The sequence below is a fragment of the Zootoca vivipara genome, chromosome 6 (assembly GCF_965207765.1).
Source record: "Zootoca vivipara chromosome 6, rZooViv2.hap1.1, whole genome shotgun sequence".
Classification (NCBI taxonomy): Eukaryota; Metazoa; Chordata; class Lepidosauria; order Squamata; family Lacertidae; genus Zootoca; species Zootoca vivipara.
In genome coordinates this window covers 17,985,714-18,012,256 of record NC_142589.1, presented here as the reverse complement: position 1 = coordinate 18,012,256, position 26,543 = coordinate 17,985,714, and the positions used below count along the sequence as shown (strand labels likewise).

The 26,543-nt window shown below is 43.0% G+C and overlaps 1 protein-coding gene across 3 annotated transcripts in view; it reads right to left on the bottom strand.

The window, feature by feature from the left end:
- Window positions 1-26,543, bottom strand: part of PLCH2 (phospholipase C eta 2) — a 320,826-nt gene that overhangs the window by 122,507 nt on the left and 171,776 nt on the right. Inside the window, exon 1 of one of the 3 annotated variants that reach the window (XM_088671663.1) lies at window positions 417-650. The exons of the other annotated variants lie outside the window; for them this stretch is intronic. Coding sequence (XP_088527789.1) covers window positions 417-537 — 121 coding nt within the window. The 5' untranslated portion in view covers window positions 538-650. Of the gene's footprint in view, window positions 1-416; window positions 651-26,543 lie in introns of those variants that run through there. 3 annotated transcript variants of the gene reach the window in all.

The following is a 26,543-nucleotide window of genomic DNA, read 5'->3' as shown; positions in this document are numbered from 1 at the left end:
ATTATTATTATTATTATTATACTGTGCATATACCAACTTTTTCTCCAAGGAGCTCAAGATGGCAAGCATGAGCCTCCTCATTTAAACCACACAACACTCCTGTGATGTAGGTCAGGCTGAGAGGCAGTGACTGGCCCAAAGTCACCCAGTGAGCTTCATGGCTGAGTGGGGATTTGAACCCTGTCCTCCCAAGTCTTGGTCCAACACTCTAACCACTACACCACACTGGATGCATCACTGAAGAAGCAGAACGACTATAGCTTATGATTGCCTGAGGATGCACCTCACTTTGTACAACCCCCTCCCACAACTACAAATAGACAAAGCTGTCATTAAATACCACTTAAGCCCCAAAGCCTTTAAGACGTTATTGTCTTGAGCGGAGCACAGGGATGTGTGCAGGTTCGCTGTCTTACCCATCTGGCCCATTTTCCATTTGGGAGTGGCTACTATGCTGCCTCCGATCCAGAAAAACTCCTCTGCCAGGCGGGCAACCGAAAACTTGTTCTGTAACAAAGGACTTCTGGAGAGTTCCATTTTGGAGGACAAGGCCGCTTCTGTGTTCAGAGCAAAGGGTTTTTGTTTTGTTTTTCTGCCTCACATCCAGGAGGCTCAGATCAGGCAACTACAAGGTCCCGGTGGAAGGGCACGTACAAAAATATAAAGCATAAAAAGAAAAAAGAAAAAGAAAACCCAACCCTCAGACTGCTAAATTCTACTTGTGAATTAAAAGTCAGACGTCGTTCTAGGCTATTTTCAGTCACAGCCAATTTCTCAGCTTCAGTCTCCGGCCTCCCTCCGTCCTTCCACAAGGCTAGAAGACAAACGCCGAGATTGTTTTCTTGCTAATCTAAGTCATTAGCACTTTGAGGTGCTCAAAAAAAATAAGAATAAAAAAATTAAGATCTCACTTAAGACGTTGTTGGGGTGGAAGGTGAGATGCCTCCATTCTTATTTGTCCCCTGAGAGGCAACGCGGCAGTTGGGGTGATGGGAAAGGAAGGCCTCCGATTCATGGCGTTAGATTTCCTCCCATCGTCACTGGTTGACGGTGAGCTCTGGGTGCTGTTACTTCAAACCACGGCTGCCTCTTCTGCATCCTGCTTCCCCTTCTGACCGCTCAGAGTCCAACCTTGCATGCATCCTGCAATGAGAGAGCACTTGAAATCCTAATGAATTTCCTATGCCCGCTTTTGCACTTTCGGTGAGAGGTTCTTTCTGCTCCTTGCCAGGGCCATAGTGGGCTCCGAACGCCACTTCAAATCCATCCAGGCAGCTGAGAGTCTCGCCCTCTATTATTATACTGTTGTATACTTTAAAAAGAAGAAGATGACGACGATGACTGTACGTACCAAATCAAAAGGTGTCCTTTTTAAACCATCTTCTTGCCTTCTTGCTCGAGTTTGAACTGCTTAATCAGCATCTTTAGAGGAACGTTTTCAATCCAGCGAGAGGAGGAAGAGAAAAAGCAATCCACAATCCAGCTTGAGCAACACATGTTTGCTTGAAATGCTAAATCCTGCACATACACTAATCCCAAAGCCATAGCTTCTGCCCTATCCATTCAAGGGATTTAAAGTGTGTGTGTGCATGTGCAAGCAGTGTGGCCGCAGGAAAATGAGACCAGAGAGAAGAAAAGAGGCTCTGTTTTTGATTTCTCTGCCAGTCTCTCTCAGACTGCATGTGCCCAACTGACCTGGGTGGATATCCCAGGCATAATAGGATGGCATCTTGTGTTTTGCCATCCCCCGTTTCGCTGAAAGTGAAATTTGGAGGTGAATGTAGATGCTGTTGCTTGGGCAAAACATGCGAGAATTTTCAAGGGACATGAAAAGAGTTTGGCTAAAACTCACCAAATTCTGCCAGGGGAGAGGGGAGGGGAGGTTTGGCATGTAATGTGTGGTACAGTCCAGAGGAACACTTGTAGAACGTGGTCCAGGAAAGAATATCCATGGTTGCACAAATGAAGAGCACTTCAGTATGTGGAACTTGTATAACACTTTGCTCTGTCCCCTTAAGGCTCCCCACCCTCTGCAATTCACATATATATCCTTAAGAGTGATAAATAAAACCGCCTCAGTGTTCAAGGTACATTCTGCAAAAGAGCTGAAATGAGCTCAAACTACTTATAAAACATTCACTTATTCATTCTTTGCTGCCTTCAGAGACATGTACATTATGAGCCAAGCCTAACTCATGGTGATGAAGTGACATAAACATGCCAGCGTTTTAGTGTGATCCCTGATTGGGGTGGGAGGGCAGGATTCATGACAAATTCAGGAGGGGGGAAAGCAACAAGCATGTATGAATGGTGTCAAGGGATAAAAAGCAAGGCAAAATATTCCTGTTGAATAGTATAAGAATAGGTGGATTTTTGAACTAATTTTGCATCTAATTTAGGGGTGGTGGTGGAGGGGAGCAGAACTCTGCCTGAATTCTGAGTTTCTACTCCAAAATCAAAAGTAACATATGTTCAGTAAGCCCTATTAAAACCGTGTTGTACCATACAATACTTTGCAAGTGATGGCTTTGATGTATGGTGAGGAACGAAACACTTAAGATTACTTTGGCATGTTCCCAGCGCCTACAAATACATCTTAACATTTGGTTCATCCTAAGGGGGCTGAAGCCAGGGCAGTAGGCAATTGTGCCAGGAAGAAAAAAACAGGGTGAGCTGAGCAATGATAAGACGTGGCATAATTCGTCTTTTATCTCTTCCCTGGAGAAGAGCTGAAGTACTTAGTGGGACCCAAGCTTATTACAAGAGGTTACTATTCTTGCCTCTCTTGACAGCATCCTCAGGCAGATCTCGAGAGCACAACAGCCACACACAAGTAGACAGGGCCGGCCCAGCCATTAGGCAGGATAAGGCCACTGCCTCGGGCAGCAGAAGCCCTTGAGCTGGCACCCCCCTGGTGGGTACACACCAGTGGCAGAGAAGCAGCGCCAGCATCAGAATCTATATGGAGCAAGATCTCACCCAAAGCAAGATCTCACCCAAAGATGGAGAGATCTTGCCTGAAATCAGCACCAATGGTGGCAGCGCTTCTCTGGCAGTGGCACATGTGGCAGAGAACAAGGTGAACATAGCAGCAGAGTGGGCGGTATAGACAGCAGGTATGGTGACGGTGGGAGCAGCGGTGGCAGCACGACAGGACAGAACTTCCCAGTTTGCCTAAAGAGGTGAAATGCAATGAACTACCCCTGCATGTAGACATTCCGTTGGAAGCCTCCTAATTTGAGAAGGAATGGTGTGTGGAGTAAGGATGCTTTGAACAATTTGATCTCTGCATGCTCCTACAACCAGTGGCCAGACCTGCACCTCTTGGACTAACTTCACTGTCAACCAAATACTGCACTTCTCCACATTCTGAGAGACACTGCGCCATTGCTTGGCAGGTTAAACATATCAATATATGCATCTAAACAGCAATAACGCACCCTTTTAAATATGTACTTTGGGAGGACTTTTAAAAACCCACAGATTTAATGTGGGACTAGTACAGACATGCAAAAAGTGCCCCTTACCTTCAGTCTGGAGCATGCAACACAATTCCACAGCGGATGCAATTCTACTGCATCCTTTATCTGGGGCTGGTAGAAACCTGTCGTACATCCCCCTCCCTGTCATAGAATTGTAGAGTTGGAAGGGACTCCTAGGTTCATCTAGTTCAGGCATCCCCAAACTGCAGCCCTCCAGATGTTTTGGCCCACAACTCCCATGATCCCTAGCTAACAGGACCAGTGGTCGGGGAAGATGGGAATTGTAGTCCAAAACATCTGGAGGGCCGAAGTTTGGGGATGCCTGATCTAGTTCAACTCCCTGCAATGCAGTCCATTTTTTTTTGGGGGGGGGAGGATTGATTGAGACCCTTTGCTTATGCTCCTTGAGTTTCTGGCCAATTCATGCAGAAACGATATTTATCTATATGGCTGCTTAACTTTACAAAAGCACAAAATGTCACTACCATATTTTTTTTCTTTAATTGCTTTTAGGAGTTTTTAACTGTTTTAACTCTATTGTCATGTTTACCACCTGGGCTCCTTTGGAGGAGTAGCAGGATATAAATGTAATAATAAATAATAATAGTTTCCCCCAAACACTTTATTCTTCTTCTTCTGGAATGCCCAGGTTTTGTGTGGAAAGTCTGGAGTTCACTTTCAACTGAGATGTCTGCAGATGAAGGCTTGCCTGATGAAATACCGTATTTTTCCATGTATAACATGCCCTTGTGTATAAGACACACCCTATATTGGGGGACTCCAAACAAAGAAAATGGGGGATTGCCCATAGTTATTGAGCTTGTTTAGGGGGGGAATTGCCAAAAATCGCTCACCCGCCTGACCTACGCTGCCACTCGCACACGCCAGAAAAGCCACCTGTTGTCTGTCCCCACGATGGCAGAAGCCGCCAATCGCATGCCCTACTGCCACAGCGACAGCAAATCAAGGCAAGCCCGTGCCACAGCCACCAATAACACGCCTAATAGCCGCTGACAATCTCCGGCTCACGGCAGCAACCAATCCCACGTCCCCCCTATGCACTATCCCTGTATAAGACAACCCCCAATTCTTAGCATATTTCTAAATAAATAAAAAAACTTGTCTTTTACACAGAAAGGTACAGTACATCTTCCTTGGGGTTGTACCCAATGCTATTCCTACTCAAAGCAGGCCCACTGAATTTAATGACCATCACTACTGAAGGCCCATTAATCTCAGTGAACCTACTCTTAGTAGGTCTTATAGTTAGGCATACCCACAATATCCAAAAACCAAAATCGAATGTCAAGGAGAAAGGCTAGAGGGAAGCCAAAATACCTGGCATGCTAGCTTTCGGTCTGCTGCAATTCGAAACAAAAAGAGAGAGAGGGATCAAGCACGCAAACCAGCTGAATCTTACTTTTTCTAGCTGATATTTCTTTAATACTGTCCGCATTTTGATCTGCTCATCCAAGAAACTGTCATTGTCATCGGGGTTGTTCATTATTATGGGGCTCACCATTGTTGCTGTTAGTAAAGGTGGGCATGGTAACTTGCTTTTAAATATTGCAAAATATCCTCTGTTTTGTTCATTGCATTTAGATCCTTTCTGGGTGAAACGGGGGGGGGGTGTTAATTAAAGTTCTTGCTGCAGTCTGAAGCACTGCATCCTCAGAAAGAATTAGGGTTGCCAGACTCAATAGAGGACAGGACTTCTGTGCCTTTAATTGCCCTGCTCTCTTTTGAGTCTGGAAACCTTAAAGAGAAACCAGCAGACCCTCTGCTTGGAAATTAAACAAAGGGTCTGCTGGTTTCTCTTTAAAGTTTCCAGACTCAAAAGAGAGCAGGGCAATTAAAGGCACAGAAGTCCTGTCCTCTATTGAGTCTGGCAACCCTAGAAAGAATTAGAACTCTGCTTCAGGACGATCCAGCAGCAGCTCTCCCCATCACTTCTCAAAGTGACCCTCTCTATGAGGCTGATTTGAAATTCAAGCCATCCAACTTTAAATGCCAAATGCAGCTGTATCCATGAAGAGATGATGCAAGGGACACGCACTTGCTATATTGACTTTCTGAAACCTTAATGAGTAGGGCTACATGGCTGCCCGTGGCTATAAAATATGATAGGCCCACTGCTCTCTAATTGACCTCTCAAGGGATCAGTCTTCTAGCACTTCATCAGTGTGCTGCATTAATATTTGGTGTGCCTGACCACACTGTTGCCATATGTACCAGGCTAGACACATTGGGTAGCTAATAGGAAGGGGAGGAGACACTGGGTTCAGTTTTTAATGCTTACTTCTCAAAACAGGACGGCAATCCTTCAAAATTCGCACTTCTCCGGATTGCACGATGCAGTTCTCCAACGAAATAATGTGTAGGAAAATGTATCCGTTACGGGAAAGTGCATTTATAAAAAGGTGCATGTTCGTGAAAAGCCTTGTGTCAAGAGGACTTGTTGCATACACACGTACCGCAGGCAAAATGTGTAGTATCTGGAAAAAATTGCCCTTTTCACAAGCGAATCTTCATGGGGGCTTTAAAAGAAATGTGGGCAACGAATCTTAGCAGCGATAAAATGAGAAATTGAGAATCACAGTGCCTGCCGTGGCTGCAGAGACCAGGAACTCATAACTACTGCCTCCCATGTTGTTCTCTCTGTGTTAACAGCACCGAAATGACCTCTCCATGGCACAAGAGCCTGGGCAGTGTGCATGGAGGTCCTGAGCTGCCCAGATGACAATACCCCCTTCTTGACGTCTTCCAAGATTCTCACAGCTAACTATCAGATCTCACGTGAAGATTTTTTAATGTGATGAATTATTTTTTTAAAAAAAAGATGAACCAGTCATTTTGTGATTATTGTGCACTGTTTTGGTATTGTATGTTTTATTGTAGTTGTATATTGTTGCGTATTGCCTTGATATTTCATACGAGTGGATGGTATATGATAGCAAAGTCGCTGAAACAGTGCAGACGGAGTCCAAAGAGCAAATAAATTCTGACGAAATTGAAGAAAAACAGTGCATATTTTGGGAAGAAAGGAACAACAAGTTGGGTTGTTGTTGTTTTTTACTTGCTTCCTTCCGGTCTTGTATATAGCAGGGAGACATTTGACTAACTACACCATGGGAAAAACTCCCTCAAATCTACACAGCCATGTTCTGCCTCACTAAAGATCAGGCCACACAGACTGGTTGCTAAGCAACACCTTCACCCTATCTTGGGTAGCTGACTAACAGTGAGAACAGAATTAACCCTTGAGTTAAAAAGAAAATGAATGAGCCCTGCTGCTGCACTTCCAACAGTATGTATATATATTTAATGAAATAAATAAAAGTTTTCCCCTCAGACTCTTTTAACTGGAGACGACAGGGACTAACTCGGGGAATCTTTGCTTGCAACATATATCCTCTAACAACAGTGTTTCCCAAACTTGGGCCTCTGTCTGTTTTTGGACTACAATTCCCATCATCCCTGACCGCTGGTGTTGCTAGCTAGGGTTGATGGGAGTTGTAGTTCAAAAACAGACAGAGACCCAAGTTTGGGAAACATTCTTCTACAACCATGCTGCAGCTCTCTCCCCTCAATATAACTGGCCTTTTCTTCAACTTCATTGGTCAATCAGAGGAGGCACTCTACATGCGGCATAAACTATGTCAATCGGACACAGTTAGAAGTCATCAGCCTCTGGTACAAGGGTGAATGCAGGCAAACACTGGGAAGCCACACACACACACACACCCCACCTGTCACTGGGAAGACGAGCAACTTAAACCTTGAGCATGGATTTATTAGGGAGCTTAGTGCACCATCCATATGGCGCAGCTGTTCAGAAGATTCTGCTTCTTTCACAACCTCAGTGTTGGAGGACCTTGCGTCCAAGCAAAGCTTGTGCAGTTTCCAAAGTATCTGTGAACCCAGCAACACCAAAAACACTAAAACAGAGCTGATCAGAAATGGCTCTTTTGGTACTTTCTTTTTTCCATGAACTGTTGACTTCACCAAGTTCCAAAGTATATCTGAGCGCTGCAGAGAAAACCCTGAGCAAGATTGATGCAGAAGACCAGGGAATCTGAAGATAAGCTAAAATGCATCCTTAGACAGAGTTACACTGGGAGTATTGTCTAAAGGCATTGGAATGCTCCAGTTGGGTGGCAGTAGCCTCAGGTGCAATTGGAGGGGTGTTGAATCAAAATAAGGGGGTGTTGGAAGCATAAAGAAAGACGTTTGAAAAACTGTTTGTACATGTTTTGTGTAATGACACCCGTGCTGCTGCAGGACAGCGACAGATCTGGTGGCTGTGCTGGAGGTGAGGGGCTTGAAGTACATCTGGGAGATATACAGCTGCACACACACTTCCTATTTTATTGAGGTTCCCCATGGTGGGGTTTAGTATTCCTACCACAATGTTATAGAGGCAATATCAACCCTCTTAAAACCCTGTGTCTTTGCCTTCATTAACATGGCAAAGACTCCTCTTCCCCCTCTGGTGTGGCACCACTGCAAGATCTCAGAAACAGGAAAGTTGCTCTCCTTTCCGTTTCCTGAGGAATACAATCTTCCCGCACCAGAAAGAGAAACGGCTCCTCTGTAAAGGCAAAAAGGACTTTGGATAGCTTTCTTCTTCCTCCTTGTTACCATGCTAGAGAAGGAGAAGGGCCTCATCCTGCACTGTAATGGAAACAAAAAATGCTGGGCCCGCCTCCTCTGGCAGTCAGCCTGCCTACGAGTCTATATGTCTGGTGTCCCCAGCCCCCAGCACTGCTATGTGTTTGTTTGTTTGTTTGTTTGTTTGTTTGTTTGTTTGTGCATGGCTGCTTGCCTGTGTTTATGTATGTGGTCTCTATATGTGTGCTATATGTGTGCTATATTGTGTGAGTGCAGGCAAGTGTACACACAGTGGCCACACCCACCTCTGGCATGTTGCCATCAGAGGGGTGACCAACTCAAAGTTTGGCCTGAAAATATGTTAGCCACCCCTGCTCTAATCACTGGGCATCACAGGCTTTCATGTAAGGAAGCTAACAGACATCTGATAGAATAGTGAAGTTCCCTATAGGGAAGCCTTTCAGTTCCAAAGACACATCAATTCTTTTTGTCTTACCAACCTCTCCTTGCACACTGCACAAGCATTCCTGCCGCCCACTTAATTGCTCAGGATTAGAGAGAATTAGCCTACATTGCTGGCGACCAAGTAGGTCAGGTAACGAAGCCGCCATCCTTTACTGGGGCAGAGGAAGCCCATTGTTGAACAAGAGAAGACCTATAGAGTTACCAGGCTGAGATCACAGGAATGATTCAAAACAACCTGCTAGGTTGGGTTTTCTAATGGAAAAACAAAACGAAACCCCAAGTCTGCAGCGGTTCCCGTATTACATCACATTGGTGTTAAACTCTCTCTCTCTCTCTCTCTCTCTCTCTCTCTCTCTCTCTCTCTCTCTCTGTGTGTGTGTGTGTGTGTGTGTGATATCCAGCCAGGTTTTACTCAAAGTAGACCCACTGAAATTGACAAACCCAAGGTAGATGTGTCCATTAATGTGTCTGCTCTGAGTGGGACTAGCATTGGATACATCCCTGGGATTCTCTGAATATTCATAAATACTTATCTCTTTTGGTGTTCTCGTATGCATTTTATGGGGCTCAGGACACCAACACCTCAAGGACACCAACACCTCTCCATATGAACTGGCCCAGTCCTTGTGATCATCATTTGAGGCTCTTTGGGGAGTCTAGAGGTGGCATCACAAAAAGGGCCTTTTCAGTGGTGGCTGAAAACCATGGTTTGACACAACGTTGGAACACAGCCAACACGCCCATACTTTCTGAGAAGTGCACAGCCATCTAAATTTCACATCCAGCCACTTGGGGTCTGCAGTCTGAGGATTGATAAAAAGCATTACTTCCCATTTTATATTCCCAGGTGGCTTTCTTTCCAAGAGACTCCTAAAAGAGTTCATCTGTAGATTTTACATTCACTAATCCAATTAAGAAAACATTTAGTCCATCCCCAATATGCACACACTTCTAAAACCCCTTCCTTTGTTCTGCGCCTCCGGGATGGTAGCTTTTAAAATACAAACATATGCTAATAATCCTCAGCAATTAAGCACCAGCCTCTTTATTCAGTATGTCCTCAAGCTATTAAAAGAAAGAAACTGGGGGTGGGGGACATTCTGAGTATTTTGCATTCACTTCAGCTCCTGGTTGTTGTTGTTTTAAGCTGTTTCCCTTTTCAAAAATAATATATACATCAATTTCAGCTTTGCAGACTATATAAGCCATTCCACCTCCAAGCATCTCAAAATATCTGCATAAACCAAACTAAGAATTCCAAAGATGTCTGGTTAAGAAAAGCTCTTTTCCCCCAAGTTCTATTTAGTGAAAAGAGGAGGTGTGTTTTAATAGGAGGAACAATAATAGATAATGCATACAACATCGCAAGTTATTTTCTAAAAAGAAGTCTATGTTTTGTCAAAACTACAGCAGGGCAGACCCACTGGAGCGCTGTACCAGTTTCTGGGCACCATATTTTAAATGAGTTTTTATTTTATTTTATTTTAAAAAAAAAATTTCAGGCTGAAGAAGAAAAGATTAAGGAGAGACATAATAGTGGTCTTCAAATTATCTGAAAGGCTTTCAAGAGGAAGATGGAGCAGGATTGCTCTCTGTTTCTCAAAAGAGTGGGTCTAGAATCAATGCATGGAAATAGCAGGGAAGTAGATTTTGGCTAAACATTAAGAGGAACTTTCTGATGTGAAGATCTGCTTGACAGTAGAACTGACTGACTAAGGAGGTGGCAGGTTTTCTATCATTAGAGAAGGTAATTGAATGTATATGCAGAGGTGAGAAGAACACTTGTCAGTAGCGTTCTCATTCGAAGGCAAACTTGCCTAATTCACACTTTTTAAAACATTACAGTCATAACTTGCTTTACGTCCGCTGCGGTTTGAGTACTCTTGGTTTGAGTACTCCGTGGCCCCGGAAGCGTTAACTTCCAGGTTCCACGGTGCATGCATGCGCAGAAGCCACACACATGCACAGAAGTGCTCTATCGGCGCTTCGCACACGCGCACTATCGGCGCTCAGTTTAAGTAGTTTTTGGGGAGCAACTGGCTCCCCAGAACCAATTAGGTACTTAAACCTTGACCCGTTGTCAGGCCCTCCCTTCAGCAGTACAGGAAGGCCATTATAGGAAGATACCATATGAGGATGTCACAGGGGTTGCGTTGCGACTACTCTAGAGTAACGACTCTCCAGACCTTTGCATTTTCATGCTTTTATTAAGTGCAGGCTATTTACAGTGCTAGAGCTGTACAGGATACACCCGCTTAGTCTGACCCAGAACCCGGGAATGGCGCGCTCCGCGTCTTCTTCCAACATAAGAGTCTGGGCACCCCAAATCTCCTCCCGCATTTCCCCCTGCGTAATTCCAGAACCGGAGGGGAAAAGGGTCTCCTTTCCCTGTTTTGCTTCTCCCCCTCTTCCCCCCCCTCTCTCTCCCTCTCCCACGTGCAGCAGGGGCTCTCCTATGATGCCAGAGCCCCGTCTCCTCCTTCCTCAGTGGACTCTTCCCCCTCCCCGCTGGCGTTACTGCTGGTGGAGGAGCTGCTCCTCCGGATGGGGGGCGGCTCTCTGTACTCTTTCCCCCTCACAGAGGAGTTTTCTTGGGAGGGATACTGGAGTAGTTTGCTGGTTCCTGCTCCAGGTGGATCACGTTTAGTCAAAACTCTCCACCATGGTGCTGGAGGAGACCTTTGGGAGTCCCATGGACTGCAAGAAGATCAAACCTATCCATTCTGAAGGAAATCAGCCCAGAGTGCTCACTGGAAGGACAGATCCTGAAGCTGAGGCTCCAATAGTTTGGCCACATCATGAGAAGAGAAGACTCCCTGGAAAAGACCCTGATGTTGGGAAAGATTGAGGGCACAAGGAGAAGGTGACAACAGAGGACGAGATGGTTGGACAGTGTTCTCGAAGCTACCAACATGAGTTTGACCAAACTGCGGGAGGCAGTGCAAGACAGGAGTGCCTGGCGTGCTATGGTCCATGGGGTCACGAAGAGTCGGACACGACTAAACGACTAAACAACCATATGAGGAGAGGAAATGCCCATGTGGCTCTGGGCAGCAGGAAACAAGGGAGCATGCCCTTCTTCATTGCCAGTATTATAGACATTCAAGCTAGGTTTATCCAGCCCCTCCTATATAAGTTTTTAATGGGGGCTTCCTGATTCATAGTTTAAGATCTTAATTATTATGCTAAGCGTACAATATTTAAATAAAAAGAAAAAACTCAATCCTCATATATATAATATGCATAATTGCAACAGTAGTCTCTGTGTTCAAGATGTTACTCATGCACACATGCTCCCCATTTTTTTGTGCGGTGGCAAAAAACCAAAACCAATGAGAAAAGAACATCATATACATTCCTATCACGATTTCTCTCTCTCTCTCTGGTGTTTTATCAATGTGGATAAATACACATGTAACAGATCAATATGACAGCATATGTGAGATTGCATCAAAATTCTGTTTGTGTGGTCCCACACATTGGTACAGCATGGCGCAAAAATAATCTTGGTGCACTTATATGCATATTCATGTTGAACCCCCCCCTTTTTTTGCTAAAATGCACTCATAATAAATGAAGATGCTAAAGGCTGATCTGATCTGATCTGTGGGTGCATGATATTCTGCACATCAGGGTTGGGCAACCTATGGCTGCAGGCCTGAATTCAAAAGCCCTCAGCAAGCAATTAGTTCAAGAATGATCTGTCCCTCCTCTATCTCGGAGGAAAAACGAAGAGAGAGAAGAGGGTGTCAGAAAGAAAGAGGTGGCAGACAGTGGAAAAGAGATGGCCCTGCCCACATCTTGCCTTATCACCACCCACCAATCATTTCCAGCCTTGCCCACCAGTGGCACATGGCCTGCAGCAGATTGCCCCTGAGGGAATGTGGCTCTCGGTGGGAGGCAGGGAGCCATGCCCCTGTTCTATGCAATACAGAAATTATTTTGAAAAACTTGGAGCCACTGAGGATTCCTACTGCATGTCCCGTTTTGTACACAAGACTAAGTTATTAGAACTCTAAAGCCAGGGCAAAATTTGGATCGGGAGAAGAACGCTTTTTCAGTGGACCAGAAATATAGGAGACACGGTTTTGGACTCCATCCAATCCACTGTGCTCTGTCTATGGTCCTGATTGCTTCCTTTCTTTTTTTTTTTTTTAAAAAAAAGATTTTATTTAAGAATTTGTTAAAACATTACACAACATCTTCGAACCAATCCAGGAACATTCAGTTGTATTTTACACGTATCAAAATTATAAGGTATCGAAAAGGGAAAGAAAGGGTAAGAGAGAAAGAGAAGGGAGTGGGGTGTGAGTGAGGAGAAGGGCATAGGGCCAGGGGGGGAGGAGGAAATAGACATATGAACAGAGGATGGAGAAAAGAAAAAAGACCGAGAAGGCAGGGAAGGGACAGGGTAAAGGTAGAAGAGGGAAAGGTAGTGGGCAAAGAAAGTAAGAGCAAAGGAAAAGGAAGAAAAGAAAGAAGGAAAGAAAAGATTTATTTAAAGGTCCACTTGAGAAAATCATCTCAAGGGCATAATACTTCCACCGCTTTCGGCACAGTATTTCTTGTTACATTTTCGTTCTCCTGTCGAACATATTTTAATAAACATCTTACCTTTATACCTATCTAACAGTTATAGTTTATATACAATATTTATCCTTACAGGGTTATTCCAAACATAGCCATGTTTTTGTCCCCTTGTCTGTTTTTTTTAAATAATCATTTAGACATTCCCATTGTTTTTTTATCCTGTTTTTTGGTTTTTGTCGTATTATATCTGTGAGTTTCGCCAACTCCAAATACTCACACAGTTTGTTTACCCATTCTCCTTTTGTTGGTACAGGGGTACCTTTCCAATATTTAGCAATCAACACTCTGGCGGCTGTTGTCGCATATAGAAAAATATTGGTTCTATCTTGTGGTACATCACTACCCAGGATGCCCAAAAGGTAGGATTCTACTTTTTTTGGAAAAGATGTTTTTATTAACTTTTGAATTTCCGTATGAATCATATCCCAATATTTTTGCACATTCGGACATGCCCACCACATATGGAACAGGGAACCGACTGCACTTTGGCACCTCCAACATTTGTTGCTCATATTTTTATTCATCTTTGCTAGCCTGTCCGGTCCCAAGTACCATCTGTGGTGGAGTTTCATAAAGTTCTCTCTCAAAGAGTAACAGGCTGTAAACTTTATACTGTTCCTCCAGAATTTCTTCCAATCGTCTATATCTATTTCATGTCCAATATCTTGTTCCCATTTTCGCATATTTTGATTTTTCTCTTTGAATTTTGTTTCTGATTCTTCTAATAACCTATACATTTTGGAAAGTAGTTTTTCATTACTGTTCAGGATTTCTTTTTCAAATCGTGTTGACTTATTTTCAAATCCCCTAGTTCTTTTATCTTTTTCAAATGTTGCCTTAATTTGGAAGTATTCCAACCAAGATACACCTTTATCTTTCAGTTCTCCATAGCTTTTCAGTATAATATTTCCATTATCATTTTCGGTTATTTCCCTATATGTCAGCCAATTTTCTTTTTTATAACAATTTAGTGTCGCATTCGCTTCCAGCGGCGACAGCCACCAGGGTGTTCTCCCTATTATTTTTTCTCTTGTTCTTTCCCAAACTTCTAATAATGCTCTCCTGATCGTATGATTTTTAAATCCTTTGTGGTTTTTACTCTTGTCATACATCATATAGCCATGCCATCCATAAATTTTGTTGTACCCTTCCAACTCCAGAGTGTCAGTTGTCTTTAGAATACACCACTCCCTCAACCAGGTCCAACAAGCCGCTTCAAAGTACCTTTTCAGGTCCGGTAATGCAAAACCCCCAGCTTCTTTCGGACTGGTTAGCATCTCCATTTTCATCCTCGCCTTCTTGCCCTGCCATATAAAATCCGCTAGATCTTTCTGCCAATCCTTCAAATATTTAGTTCCAATTATTATCGGTATATTTTGAAACAAAAAAAGGATCTTTGGTAGAACTATCATTTTTATCATGGAGACTTTCCCCCAAATGGAAAGATTCATATGTTTCCATTTCTCAAAACTGTTTTTAATTTCTCTCCATTTCTTTATGTAGTTGTCTTTGAACAAATTTGAATTCTTATTTGTGATCCATATCCCTAGGTAGTTCACTTTGCTTTCTATTTTAATTCCTGTGAATTTTGCCAATTCTTCCTTTTCTTTTTCAATCATATTTTTAGTTATCATTTTTGATTTATCTTTATTTAATTTGAAACCGGACACCTCCCCAAATTTTTTCATGTCATCCAATGCTTTTAATATACCTTTTTCTGGTGTTTCTGTCATTACAATTAGGTCGTCGGCGAAAGCTCTAACTTTATAAGAGTATTTTCCCATTTTTATTCCCTCAATTTCCTTATCTTCTTTCAGCATTTTTAGTAGAGTTTCCAATGTCATAATAAACAGGAGGGGTGAAAGGGGACACCCCTGCCTGGTCCCTCTTTCTATGCTAAATTCTTCCGTAACTTCATTATTTATCAATAACTTTGCTTTCTGTTTTTTGTATATTGCTTTAATTCCGTTCATGAACTTTGAACCTAGTTGTAAACTTTCACACGTTCCATGGAGAAAACTCCATGAAACGCTGTCGAACGCTTTTTCTGCGTCGACCAGCAACATTGCAGTTCTTTTACTAGGATTCATTTCCAAATACTCCATTAAATCAATAATTGTTCTAATGTTATCCTTAATTTGTCTCCCTGGCAGAAAACCAGCCTGTTCTCTTCCTATTATCCTCTCCAGTAGTTTTTTCAGCCTCTTTGCCAGAATACCAGTGAAAATCTTATAATCTATATTTAATAAAGATATCGGCCTGTAGTTCTTTACTAGGCTCATATCTGCACCTTTTTTTGGTATTAGAGTTATCAGCGCCTCTTGCCATGAATCGGGTATTTCCCCTTTTTCTAAGGCTTCATTCATGATTATTTTTAGCTTTGGTACTATAACTTCCTCCAAATTTTTATAGTAATTAGCCGAAATCCCGTCTGGCCCTGGTGATTTACCTTCCTTCAGTTTCTTTATCGCGGTCCTTATTTCTTCTTCTTGAATTTCTCCATTAAGGTGCTGGTATTCTGCTTCCCTAATTTCAGGTAATTTATTTTTTGCTAAGAAGTTTTGTATTTCTTTCTCGCCCTTCACTCCCTCTTTATATAACTTTTTATAATAGTTTATAAAACAATTTTTAATTTGATTTGATTCCGTAATTTCTCTATTTCCATCCACAATTTTGTTTATTATCCTACTGGTTTGTTGTTCTTTATTCAACCAGGCTAGCATTCTGCCGGGTTTATTTGCATGTTCAAAGCATCTTTGTTTTGTCCATTTAATTTTGTTTTGTACCTCAGTATTCAATAAGTCTGATAGATGTGTTTGTAGCCTCTTTATCTGTTGCAGCAGATCTTCATTTTTGGGGCTTTCTATCAACTCTTTCTCCTTCTCTCTTATTTGTTTATTTATTCCCATTATGTCCTTCCCCTTTTCCCTTTTAATTCTCCCCATTTGTTGAATCCCATATCCCCTCATGAAGGCTTTACTTGCTTCCCATACCATTTTCTGATCTTTCGTCTGTTTTTCATTTATTTCAAAAAACTCTTTCAGGGTCTCTTTTGCTCTTATTACTCTCTGTTCATCTCTCCATATTTCATCATTAAATCTCCACCTTCCTTTTGTTTTATTTTGGAACTTCATTTTAATTGTCACCGGATTATGGTCTGATATTGACCTATTCTGTATTTCCGCCTTCTCTAAGTGTAACATTAGTCCTTTAGTTGCCCATATGGAGTCTATTCTCCCTCCGGATTTTTTTGCTTCGGAATAATGGGTAATATCCTGCACTGTAGGGTTTTTAGTTCTCCAGGTATCGTAAAGGTCAAAATTCTCAGTTAATTGGAAGAAGGACAAAGGGAGTTTGCCTGAATCTCCTTTTCTATCTCTTTGTGTTCTATCCTTCTCTATTGATATTACCCCGTTCATATCTCCCATTAATATCAAATTTTCTCCTATATAATCCCACATTCTTTCTTCTACTCTTCTAAAAAATTCATCTTTCCTATTATTGGGGGCATAAATCCCTATTATAATTATTCTTCCCACTTTCGTTTGGATTTCCACACCTAGTATCCTTCCCTCCTCATCTTGGAAAAGCTCTTGAGGATTCAATATGGGGTTGATATACAAAACTATACCTCTTTTTTTTTCAGCCCCGGCCGCAACGAAGTCTACTCCCAATCTTCTATTCTTTAGGACTCTTACATGGTTTTTTACTATATGGGTTTCCTGTAAGCATATTACATCCCATTTACTCTTCTTCAAAACCCCCTCTATCTTGTTCCTTTTATACTTTCCATTCATTCCATTTACATTCCATGAGATACATTTAATCTCCATTACTTTATTCAATTTGGACAACCCTTCTATCTAGAATTAGCTCTCACACTACTCTCTACTGTTCCTTTACTGTAAGGACCTGTAAAATTAAAATATACACACAAAACAAGAAAACTTAGACAGGAATGCTAACTCTCAAAAATCATATAACGGTTGGGGATAGAAGAAAGAAGGAAAAGAAAAGGTCCTTTTTCTATGGTCTATGAACTATTTCAGTCTGTTAGTTTATCTCCGCCTAATTCCTCCCAGTATTTCCTCCAGAAGCTCTTTGTGTCCTCCACCGATCTAAAGGTGCGCCTTCTGTCTCTGTAGGTAAATGTCAGTCCTTCAGGGAATTCCCATTTATACCTAATATTACTTTTATTCAACGCCGACGTCATAAACTTGTAATTGTCCCTTTTTTTCAAGAAGCGGGTCGGGATCTCTTTCATTATCTCTACACAAGCTCCTTCTATTATCAATGGGTCAGTCCTGTCTTTCTGTAGTAGTTTGTCCCTTAACAATCTCGAATTTAAAAAGATTAAACAATCACCCGGCCCTCTCTTGGTTTTCTGTTTATTAGATCTTAGTCTATATACTTTATCAATGTCCAGAGCCAGGTCTTCTTCCTCGACCCCCAGCCATGCTGCGATGTCCTTCGTCAATTTAGTTGTTAACTCCTCGTTTGGTGTCTCCTTCACCCCTTTTATGCGGAGAGTCATCTCCTTTTGTTTCATTTCCAGCATCGCCAGGGCATCATATGTCTCCTCTTGAATCCTTCTTAATTTGTCAATCTCCTCTTTATTTTTCTCTTGAAATCTTTTCAACTCTCTTTGGTCTTGTTGGGTTTTTTTTGTTGCTTCCTCTTGTCTCTGAGTTTGCGTTTGGATTTCTTGCATTGTTGTTTCTAGTTCTTTATGTTTAGCCATTTGTTGGTTCATTTGGCTGGCAAGCTCAACGATCAAATTGGAATTTTTTTCAATTTTTGCGCCCATACTTTCCAACTTCCCATCAATTGTTTTTATGTTTCCATCCAAATTCGTTATCTTGTCACCTAGATTCTTTTCCATTCTTTCCATTATCGTTATTAAATCCTTCATTTCTGTATTGTTTTCTCCTTCTATTATCGATGTTCTGCGAAGTTGGCTTTGCGTTGAGTTTGAACCACTTGCAGTATTATTTTTCCTGGAGCCCATTTATCTGTTCTTAATTTTCCGCTTTCTTCACTGTATAGTATGACGTTGTTGCTTCTCACGGGAATTCCCTTAAATTGGATGTCTAAACGTCCATTCACTTAAATTACAATTTAAAAACCTTTTCAAAGCCTTATTGTGGGTTTTTAGGTCTCCCCTGCAGTTATTCTCTTGTCCTGCAGGTGGCGCCAGGGGTCTCTGTTTCTCTATCCTCTATTTATTTTCCTTTGTAAAGTTGTTATTCTTCTCTTGGCCACATGTGTCGCTGTTTGATTGTGCTGCACCTCTTTGTCTGGGCTCCTCTCCCACGTGTTGTTTCCAGTTTCCTTTTCACTGCCTCTTCCTGCCTTTGTCTTTCACAATTTCCGGCGGAGTGACGATGTTGCAATCAGCTCTTAAAGGTATCTGGTCTCTTTTCTGCTTTAATTAATTTATACGCGTTCCTTTTGAGTCTTTTTGGCATTAAAGTCCCTTGTAGGTTTATAAACAGGCTGTAGCTGTGCCTTAGCGCGGTCCCCTTTTCCTTTCCGCTTTTTTTGCTCCGTTTTGCAAGCCGCGTTTGCGTTCGCTCCCGTCTTTCCCCTTATCCCCTTGCGCTTCTAGCCGGGGTTTTTATTTCAAAATAGTCCGGTCTTTCGGGGGAAAGACGCCCTATTTTTAGCAGTTGTTTTCTGGAGAGCGCGACGCTCTCTCGACGGGTTTCTGGGGCGTCGCTACTGGGGAATGCTGTCTGCCCTTTAGCGCCGGGGTTCTCCGCTTCTCCTTTGCCTCCGCGGAGGCTAAGAAGTGTTCAGAGGAAACCCCTTCTTTGCTCTGCCGTGGGCTTTTGCCCTCAGGATTCCCCCCTGAGGTCGGGGTGACTTACGCCAGGTCCCCCGTTGGTTTTCCCCAGTAAAAGGTCTGCCTCAAGGAGCAGGAGCGCAAACCTCCACCCGGTCACCAGAGCGCCGTTCCGGAAGTCCCGTGTGATTGCTTCCTTTCTTGACTGGTCTCATGGGCTCACCACTTTTGCCTCTCTGTTAGTTCTCAGCACCCGTCATCTCCTATTCTCCATTCTGGGTCATGTAGGCTCTTCTGTGGGCCTCATCCATTAATGGGAGCATTTCCTTAGAGTAGCAAACTTCCTCCAATGCATTCTCTAATAATACATGCATCCTCTGATAAAACGCTGGACTTAAAGTGAAGGAAGGAGTGGGCAGGGAGAAGAACCCCAGCTCATATGTATGTTAACTATGCTTCAATGCTAGTTAAAGTACTTGCAGTAATGATGGCAAAGGTGCTGAGACTAGTCCAATGCTCCTTTCAAGTTATAATAGACTGCTGCTCCTGACACTGAATATAATAGGATGAAGCAGTAATCGGATAATCTCTATCTGCAGGAGTGTGTGTGTGTGTGGTGGGGGTAGGGGTGGAATTTATGCCCTGCCAAGGATTCTGAAAAAGAGAAGAACAAGACAGGCTCAGAATTACAAAGAAGCGCAATCCCAGAAGCTTGCGGCAAGCAAATGTGGGTGAGTCCTCTGAAGCCCGCCTTGGGTTAAGGCAGAAGTTGCTGGAGTTCTGGTAACTTTTCCAAAAGAGCACGTTACCAGCTCACCCACCCATTGAAGCTCCTTCCCACCTGCCCCTTAAAAAACAAATGAAGAGAAGTTGCTGCATTAGTCGGTATGGTAGAAAGAGGATGCAGGGACAAGATCCAAGAACGAGGGTAGTGACCAACCCTCCCCAGGCATTCCGCATGGGAATGGGCACTGGACACCCTTATATTTCCCCCTTACAGCATCTGTGTTTCCATCCCCATGCAATCTAATGGAACCTCCCATGCATAAGTCATGTCCACTGAATATAATGGAGTCACAACATTCCATAGAGGGAAATTAAGGTGGGGAGCCCACCATTCCTCAAGTCATCTGTGGGGAATGGGTTCCCCAACTCCCCCTGCCCCGCATCTCAGTTCTCCTATATTGATTGCAGTAGTGTGACTTTGCGCCATTTATATTTAACAAGAGAAAACTGAGAGACGAGGGAAGCCAGCATTCTCCAAATTGGATATTGATACAATCCAAAGAAGAATTCAGAGCTTGCAATGCTCACCTTTCCTCCGAGAGGTTATCAATAATAATTATTATTACAATTATGATTCACTTCCTATTAAGTGCCTTAGAGTGATTTCGCAATGCAATTAAAAATATATACAAAGCAATTAATTGCACTTATAAAAATGATCCTTTTCTGAAAAGTTCTTTTCCTAGCATGGCTTGGGGGACTGTTATTGCCACCTGTAGTTCTATGAGGGCTCATGATAAGGATATATGTCTATTTCCACATCCATGTCATTTTCACATGTATTCAGCCCTAAGCCAGCTCTGCCCTGTTTCCATACCAAACAGATAGGTGATAGATATAGCTAGATGATAGAGATAGATAGATGGGGATATATATATATATATATATATATATATATATATATATATATATATATATATATATGATAGATAGATAGATAGACAGATAGACAGATAGATAGATGATAGATAGATAAATGCAAAAGTGTATTTAAACATGTATTCAACTACATATTTCACCTCATTGTACACATTTTCTCTTAAAACACACAATTTCTTGTAAATGTTAGTACTTTTTTTGAGTCAAAAACCAAGTTGCAAAATTTGGAGCTCTGGAGGATAATTATGTAACAATCCATGTTTTAGTCTGGGATGAACAAATTGGGTCAGTTCACTTGGAAAAAAGTTGACTAAGCAAAAATTTCCTCCCTCCCTCCCTAGCTGATCATGTCTTGAAATAAAGGTAGCATCTTGGGTTGTGGAACATCCTTCCTAAGGATACATCTTTAGAACTAGTCTTATTGACACTTAGGTTTCAAGTTAAGATTATTCCTCCTTTTAAATAATGGCTGATGTTTCTCCTTTTTTCTGCTGCCACTCACGTTATAATAATCCGGTTTTCTTCTCTAAAGCTGCATTCCCCCAGACACACACTTCATTTTGGAGCAAGCCCTCTTGAATTTAATGAGATTTACTTGTACTTAATGAGAAAACATGTCTAGGGCTGCATGTTTTACTAATATCAGATAGAGGGAAATAATATGAGGTGTTGTGAAGGCTGCATTTGAGTACCTGGGGCTTCTTAAAATAAACCTGTGGTTCTTTCCAACTACTGAGTTGATGGATGTTCAGTCTGCTGAACTACAAGTCCCAGAAAGCATGGCCAATGATCAGGGATTATTGGAATTGCAGTTCAGCAACATCTGGAGGGCCAAAGGTTCCTCATGCCTCATATTATTTCACTCCTATCCCACCTGATTTGACCCTGGAATGCCCTACTTTTCCTTAGGATGTCCCTACTTTCATCCTTTGAACATCCATTCAGGTGTCAGGTGGTGAGTAACCAATGACAAAGGGGCTTTAAATATATTTGCATGCTCCATGTAACAGCAACACCCCTGGACAGACAGGAAAAGAAGAAGTTCCACTGGTGATCCAGTTTCCATACTATTGTCCACTGATGGTCCGTTGTTGTTGTTGTTTAGTCGTTTAGTCGTGTCCGACTCTTCGTGACCCCATGGACCATAGCACGCCAGGCACTCCTGTCTTGCACTGCCTCCCGTAGTTTGGTCAAACTCATGTTCGTAGCTTCGAGAACACTATCCAACCATCTCGTCCTCTGTCGTCCCCTTCTCCTAGTGCCCTCAATCTTTCCCAGCATCAGAGTCTTTTCCAAGGATTCTTCTCTTCTCATGAGGTGGCCAAAGTATTGGAGCCTCAGCTTCACGATCTGTCCTTCCAGGGAGCACTCAGGGCTGATTTCCTTAAGAATTGATAGGTTTGATCTTCTAGCAGTCCATGGGACTCTCAAGAGCCTCCTCCAGCACCATAATTCAAAAGCATCAATTCTTCGGCGATCAGCCTTCTTTATGGTCCAGCTCTCACTTCCATACATCACTACTGGGAAAACCATAGCTTTAACTATACGGACCTTTGTCGGCAAGGTGATGTCTCTGCTTTTTAAGATGCTGTCTAGGTTTGTCATTGCTTTTCTCCCAAGAAGCAGGCGTCTTTTAATTTCGTGACTGCTGTCACCATCTGCAGTGATCAAGGAGCCCAAGAAAGTAAAATCTCTCACTGCCTCCATTTCTTCCCCTTCTATTTGCCAGGAGGTGATGGGACCAGTGGCCATGATCTTGGTTTTTTTGATGTTGAGCTTCAGACCATATTTTGTGCTCTCCTCTTTCACCCTCATTAAAAGGATGGTCCGTTAGCGCCATAAATATATTCTGCCTAGTTACTGAAATCTTTCAGAATTATTTTGTTCTGCTAGTGCAGGCATTCCCAAACTTTGGCCCTCCAGATGTTTTGGACTACAATTCCCATCTTCCCCGACCACTGGTCCTGTTAGCTAGGGGTCATGGGAGTTGTAGGCCAAAACATCTGGAGGGCCGCAGTTTGAGGATGCTTGTGCTAGTGCCTTCAAATGCCCACACATGCTAACATAAATGTTGAAGGTTGTCTCCAACAAATTTTTACTCAGAACAGACACCACTGAAATCAACATGTTGATTAATTGCAATGAGTTTACTTTGAGTGTAACCTTAGGTGTTGTCATCACAGAAGTGCAAAATACAATTCTTGAACTTTTGCCATCTTTCTGGGAAGCTTCAAAATAGGGGAGAAAATCAGAGATCTTCAGTCCTAGCATTTGAAACCTCCTAGCGTGAAATCCACATCTTTTCCAACAGGCTGGCTACACAGTAGCTCTAATAATTGGTTCAAAAGTCAAATAACTCTTCGTGGAATCAAAAAGATATTGATCTGGTGCACTGCAACCTTATGATTTAGTGTGGACAATTAGTGTTTTCCAATTGTTGTTTATGCAAGGCCACTAAGAAACAATTCCCCCTCACTTTGCAGTTCATTTTGCAGCAGTAATTGTTTAATTAGCAGAAAACTTTTCACAGCCAAGAGTAAATTAGCACTGTTACCGCCTTCCCGTTCTTTTTGCCAGCCATCTCTCTGAATCTCACTCCAATAAAAAGAAATATTGCCATAATCCAGGCTACATTCCATGGTGGTTTATACTCCAACCCACTAGGGCTAAACTGTGATTATCATATACAGCAACCACCAAACTTTCCAGGTTTCTGTAAAGCTGTTCTGCTAAGAGTAAGCTGATCTGCTAAGAGTAGGGAAGGGTGAATCAATTTCTGTTTCTCTCTCTTTCTCAGTTTCTCATTTTTACAATCTTAAATTCACACATTTCAACATTGGTTTACCTTTTTTTTAAGTCCACGTGAAAATTCATCAACAAATTTCTCTTAGCATACATAGTTTTGTATTATTTTGCCTAATGTACATATATTTGCAGATACATTTCCCCCATATAACAGGAATTTTGTATCTTATTTTCAGTAACAGATGAATTTTTATGTGCCCCTTACCCTACTCTGTGCATCTTTAGCGCACATTATTTGGCTGGAGAGAATTCATACATGGGCAAATTTTGAGGATCTGTTTCAGTTTGTGATTCAGAAAGTGCAAATTGGATATGTTTGACTAAGAGAAAGACCTGATCATTCCTGCTACCTGAAATGGGATATGCTGAAAAAGACATTAAAAGAATTCAGGCTTTGCCTAAAATGGATCTTTCCACTCTTCTCTAGCACAGCACCCATTTCCTATAGTTCTGGTCCATGTTTCAGCCATAAAGGCCGACTAAAACAATTTCCACTGCGATTTACAGTGCAAGACTACAACACACCTTTTCTCCAGTCCAGGTTGCACCAAGGAGCTACTAGTAGAAAATGTCTGGGGAGCAAACAGCTCCAGGGGGTGTTTGGGAAGCAAAAAGCACTAACTATTTGCACACTTTATTACAGGGGCTTCGCAGGCATTGCTATCCTGCGTGTTCCTAAGCCAAGAACACGGCTGCTTGAAGCCATCTCTCTCTCTCTCTCTCTCTCTCTCTCTCTCTCTCTCTCTCTCTCTCTCTCTCTCCTTTTCCTGAGAGAAACAAAGAATAACAGCCAGCAGTTATTTACATCAGCTTGCATCCCCCATTCAGCAGGGATGTTGTAGCTTGAGCAGGCATCCCCAATGTGGGCCTGGCCAGCCCCACCTGCAGTTCAGATCTCTCCCATCAAAGATACAGCCACATACTCATTGCAGAATCTGCAGGGCAGGATATTGGCAGATGCAGCTTCTCTGACAGATGGGCGCCCAGCTTCAGGAGATCTCCCGAGCCTGTGGCCGTATCTTGTGGCACTACAACATGCTACCAGCTTCCTCAGGAGCAGCTACAGAGGCAAACAGCTTGCATCAGAGAACAGTTTGCTCTTCGATGGCAACCAACAATCCCCAAAAAGGACTGAGAACCTAGTCTACCCCAGAGAGTCAGTCAATTGTCAAAGAAGCAGGGAGGGCTCACTTTAGGCTCAGAAGGGGCATAATAGGTTGCACCCACACCATATTCATATAGCACATTGCTTCCCCCAAAGAACCCTGGGAACTACCACCTCACAGAGCTACAATTCCCACCCTTAACAAACTATAGTTCCTAGAGAGGCATGTGCTTTAAATGTATGTGACCAAAGACACAGAGGCCTTTCCATATATATATATATATATATATATATATATATATATATATATATATATAATTTATGAGCACCCAAGATTTCTTTGATACGTAAGGGACCCAGGTGGCACTGTGGGTTAAACCTCAGAGCCTAGGGCTTGCCGATCAGAAGGTCATGCAGTTCGAATCCCTGCAACGGGGTGAGCTCCCGTTGCTCGGTCCCAGCTCCTGCCCACCTAGCAGTTCGAAAGCACATCAAAGTGCAAGTAGATAAATAGGAACCGCTCCGGCGGGAAGGTAAACGGCATTTCCGTGTGCTGCTCTGGTTCGCCAGAAGCAGCTTTGTCATGCTGACCACATGACCCGGAAGCTGTCTGTGGACAAACGCCGGCTCCTTCGGCCTATAGAGCGAGATGAGCGCCCCAACCCCAGAGTCGGACACGACTGGACCTGATGGTCAGGGGCACCTTTACCTTAAAAAAAAAAAAGATTTCTTTGATATGTGACAGGGCACAGAGGCCTTGATACAACCTGCAGCACTTCCCATGCCTGGCTGTGCCTTCCCTGACACCACTTTGCAGAGCAGGTTCTACCCTTAAAGTAAAACATGGGTTGCGGAAGGGTTAACAAGATATCCCAGGGTTGGTGGGGCGGGTCAGTTTGGATGGCCACGTGTGTGAATGGTGGGCTGTGCTGTTGCTGGGGAATTTAGCATGTAGCAAATGATTGATTGACAGCCTCTGCCCTACATATATGCTTAGTGAGCAGCTTTTACCCACTTTTGCTGCTCACAACGAATCTCCCGCCCACCCTCCTCTAATTTTAGGTGTTCTTGCATTGACCTTGCTGCGCCTGTCATGGAGTCGCCTGTTTTGGATCAGGGGCCCGGTAGGAATTTTGCCACTTGGCCGATTGGCTGGTGCCAGGTGGTTTTTGCCTACTACGCTGCAATAAGTCACAACTTGTAAGGTTGGCGGTTAGGCATTGGTTCAAATTGGATGGTGGAGGGGTACGTATTTTGGCTGGGCCTGCCCCTCACATGCTTGCTGCTGCCTTTAGGGGTATTCCCTTAAGGGAATCCTGGGGCCCTACATGTTTGTCCATTTATCCCTGTTAGGGGCCAAGGCCGCGCATGAGCCTCGGGGAGCATCTGAGGGATGAGGTCAAGGGCTTGGGCCCCTGCCCAGACCTCTCCCAGGGGGTGCTCACCTACTGGCTCCCCTACTAGGCTAGTGGGAGTCAGATCTGTCCCAGGCGGGGGACAGATGGCTGGAACCAATGCCTAAGCAACCACTCACATTCAGTTGTATTTAAATAAAGTTGTGGCCAAAATTAATGCCAAAAACCTCAAACTTAAATATCGTGTGATGTGTGAGTTATTGGGGGGATATCTTGGTACGTCGGCACGCAATTCAAACCTAAAGCAGAGGTACTAAATTAATCTGGGCAATTCATGGATTAATTTGTGGGACTCTTAAATAATCCATTTTGGACTTCTTAAGAATGTGTATGGGGAGGGGCCTGGGTGGTGATGACGATGTTGTTGTTGTTGTTGTTGTTGTTGTTGTTGTTGTTGTTGTTGTTTGCCAAGTGACAGGTCCAGAAGACATCCCAAGATATGATACAATCGAAGGGAAGAGCAGGCTATATATGTGGTTGATTGTGGTTCTTTGTTAATGCCAAAAGCTGCAGTAACTAAACCGGTGCATAAATCATTTTTAAAGCAAGCCAAGATCTGCATGGGAAAGTCTGAAAAAGCCGGTTCTTCGTGTCCTTGCGAACACTTGTTTCACACTGTC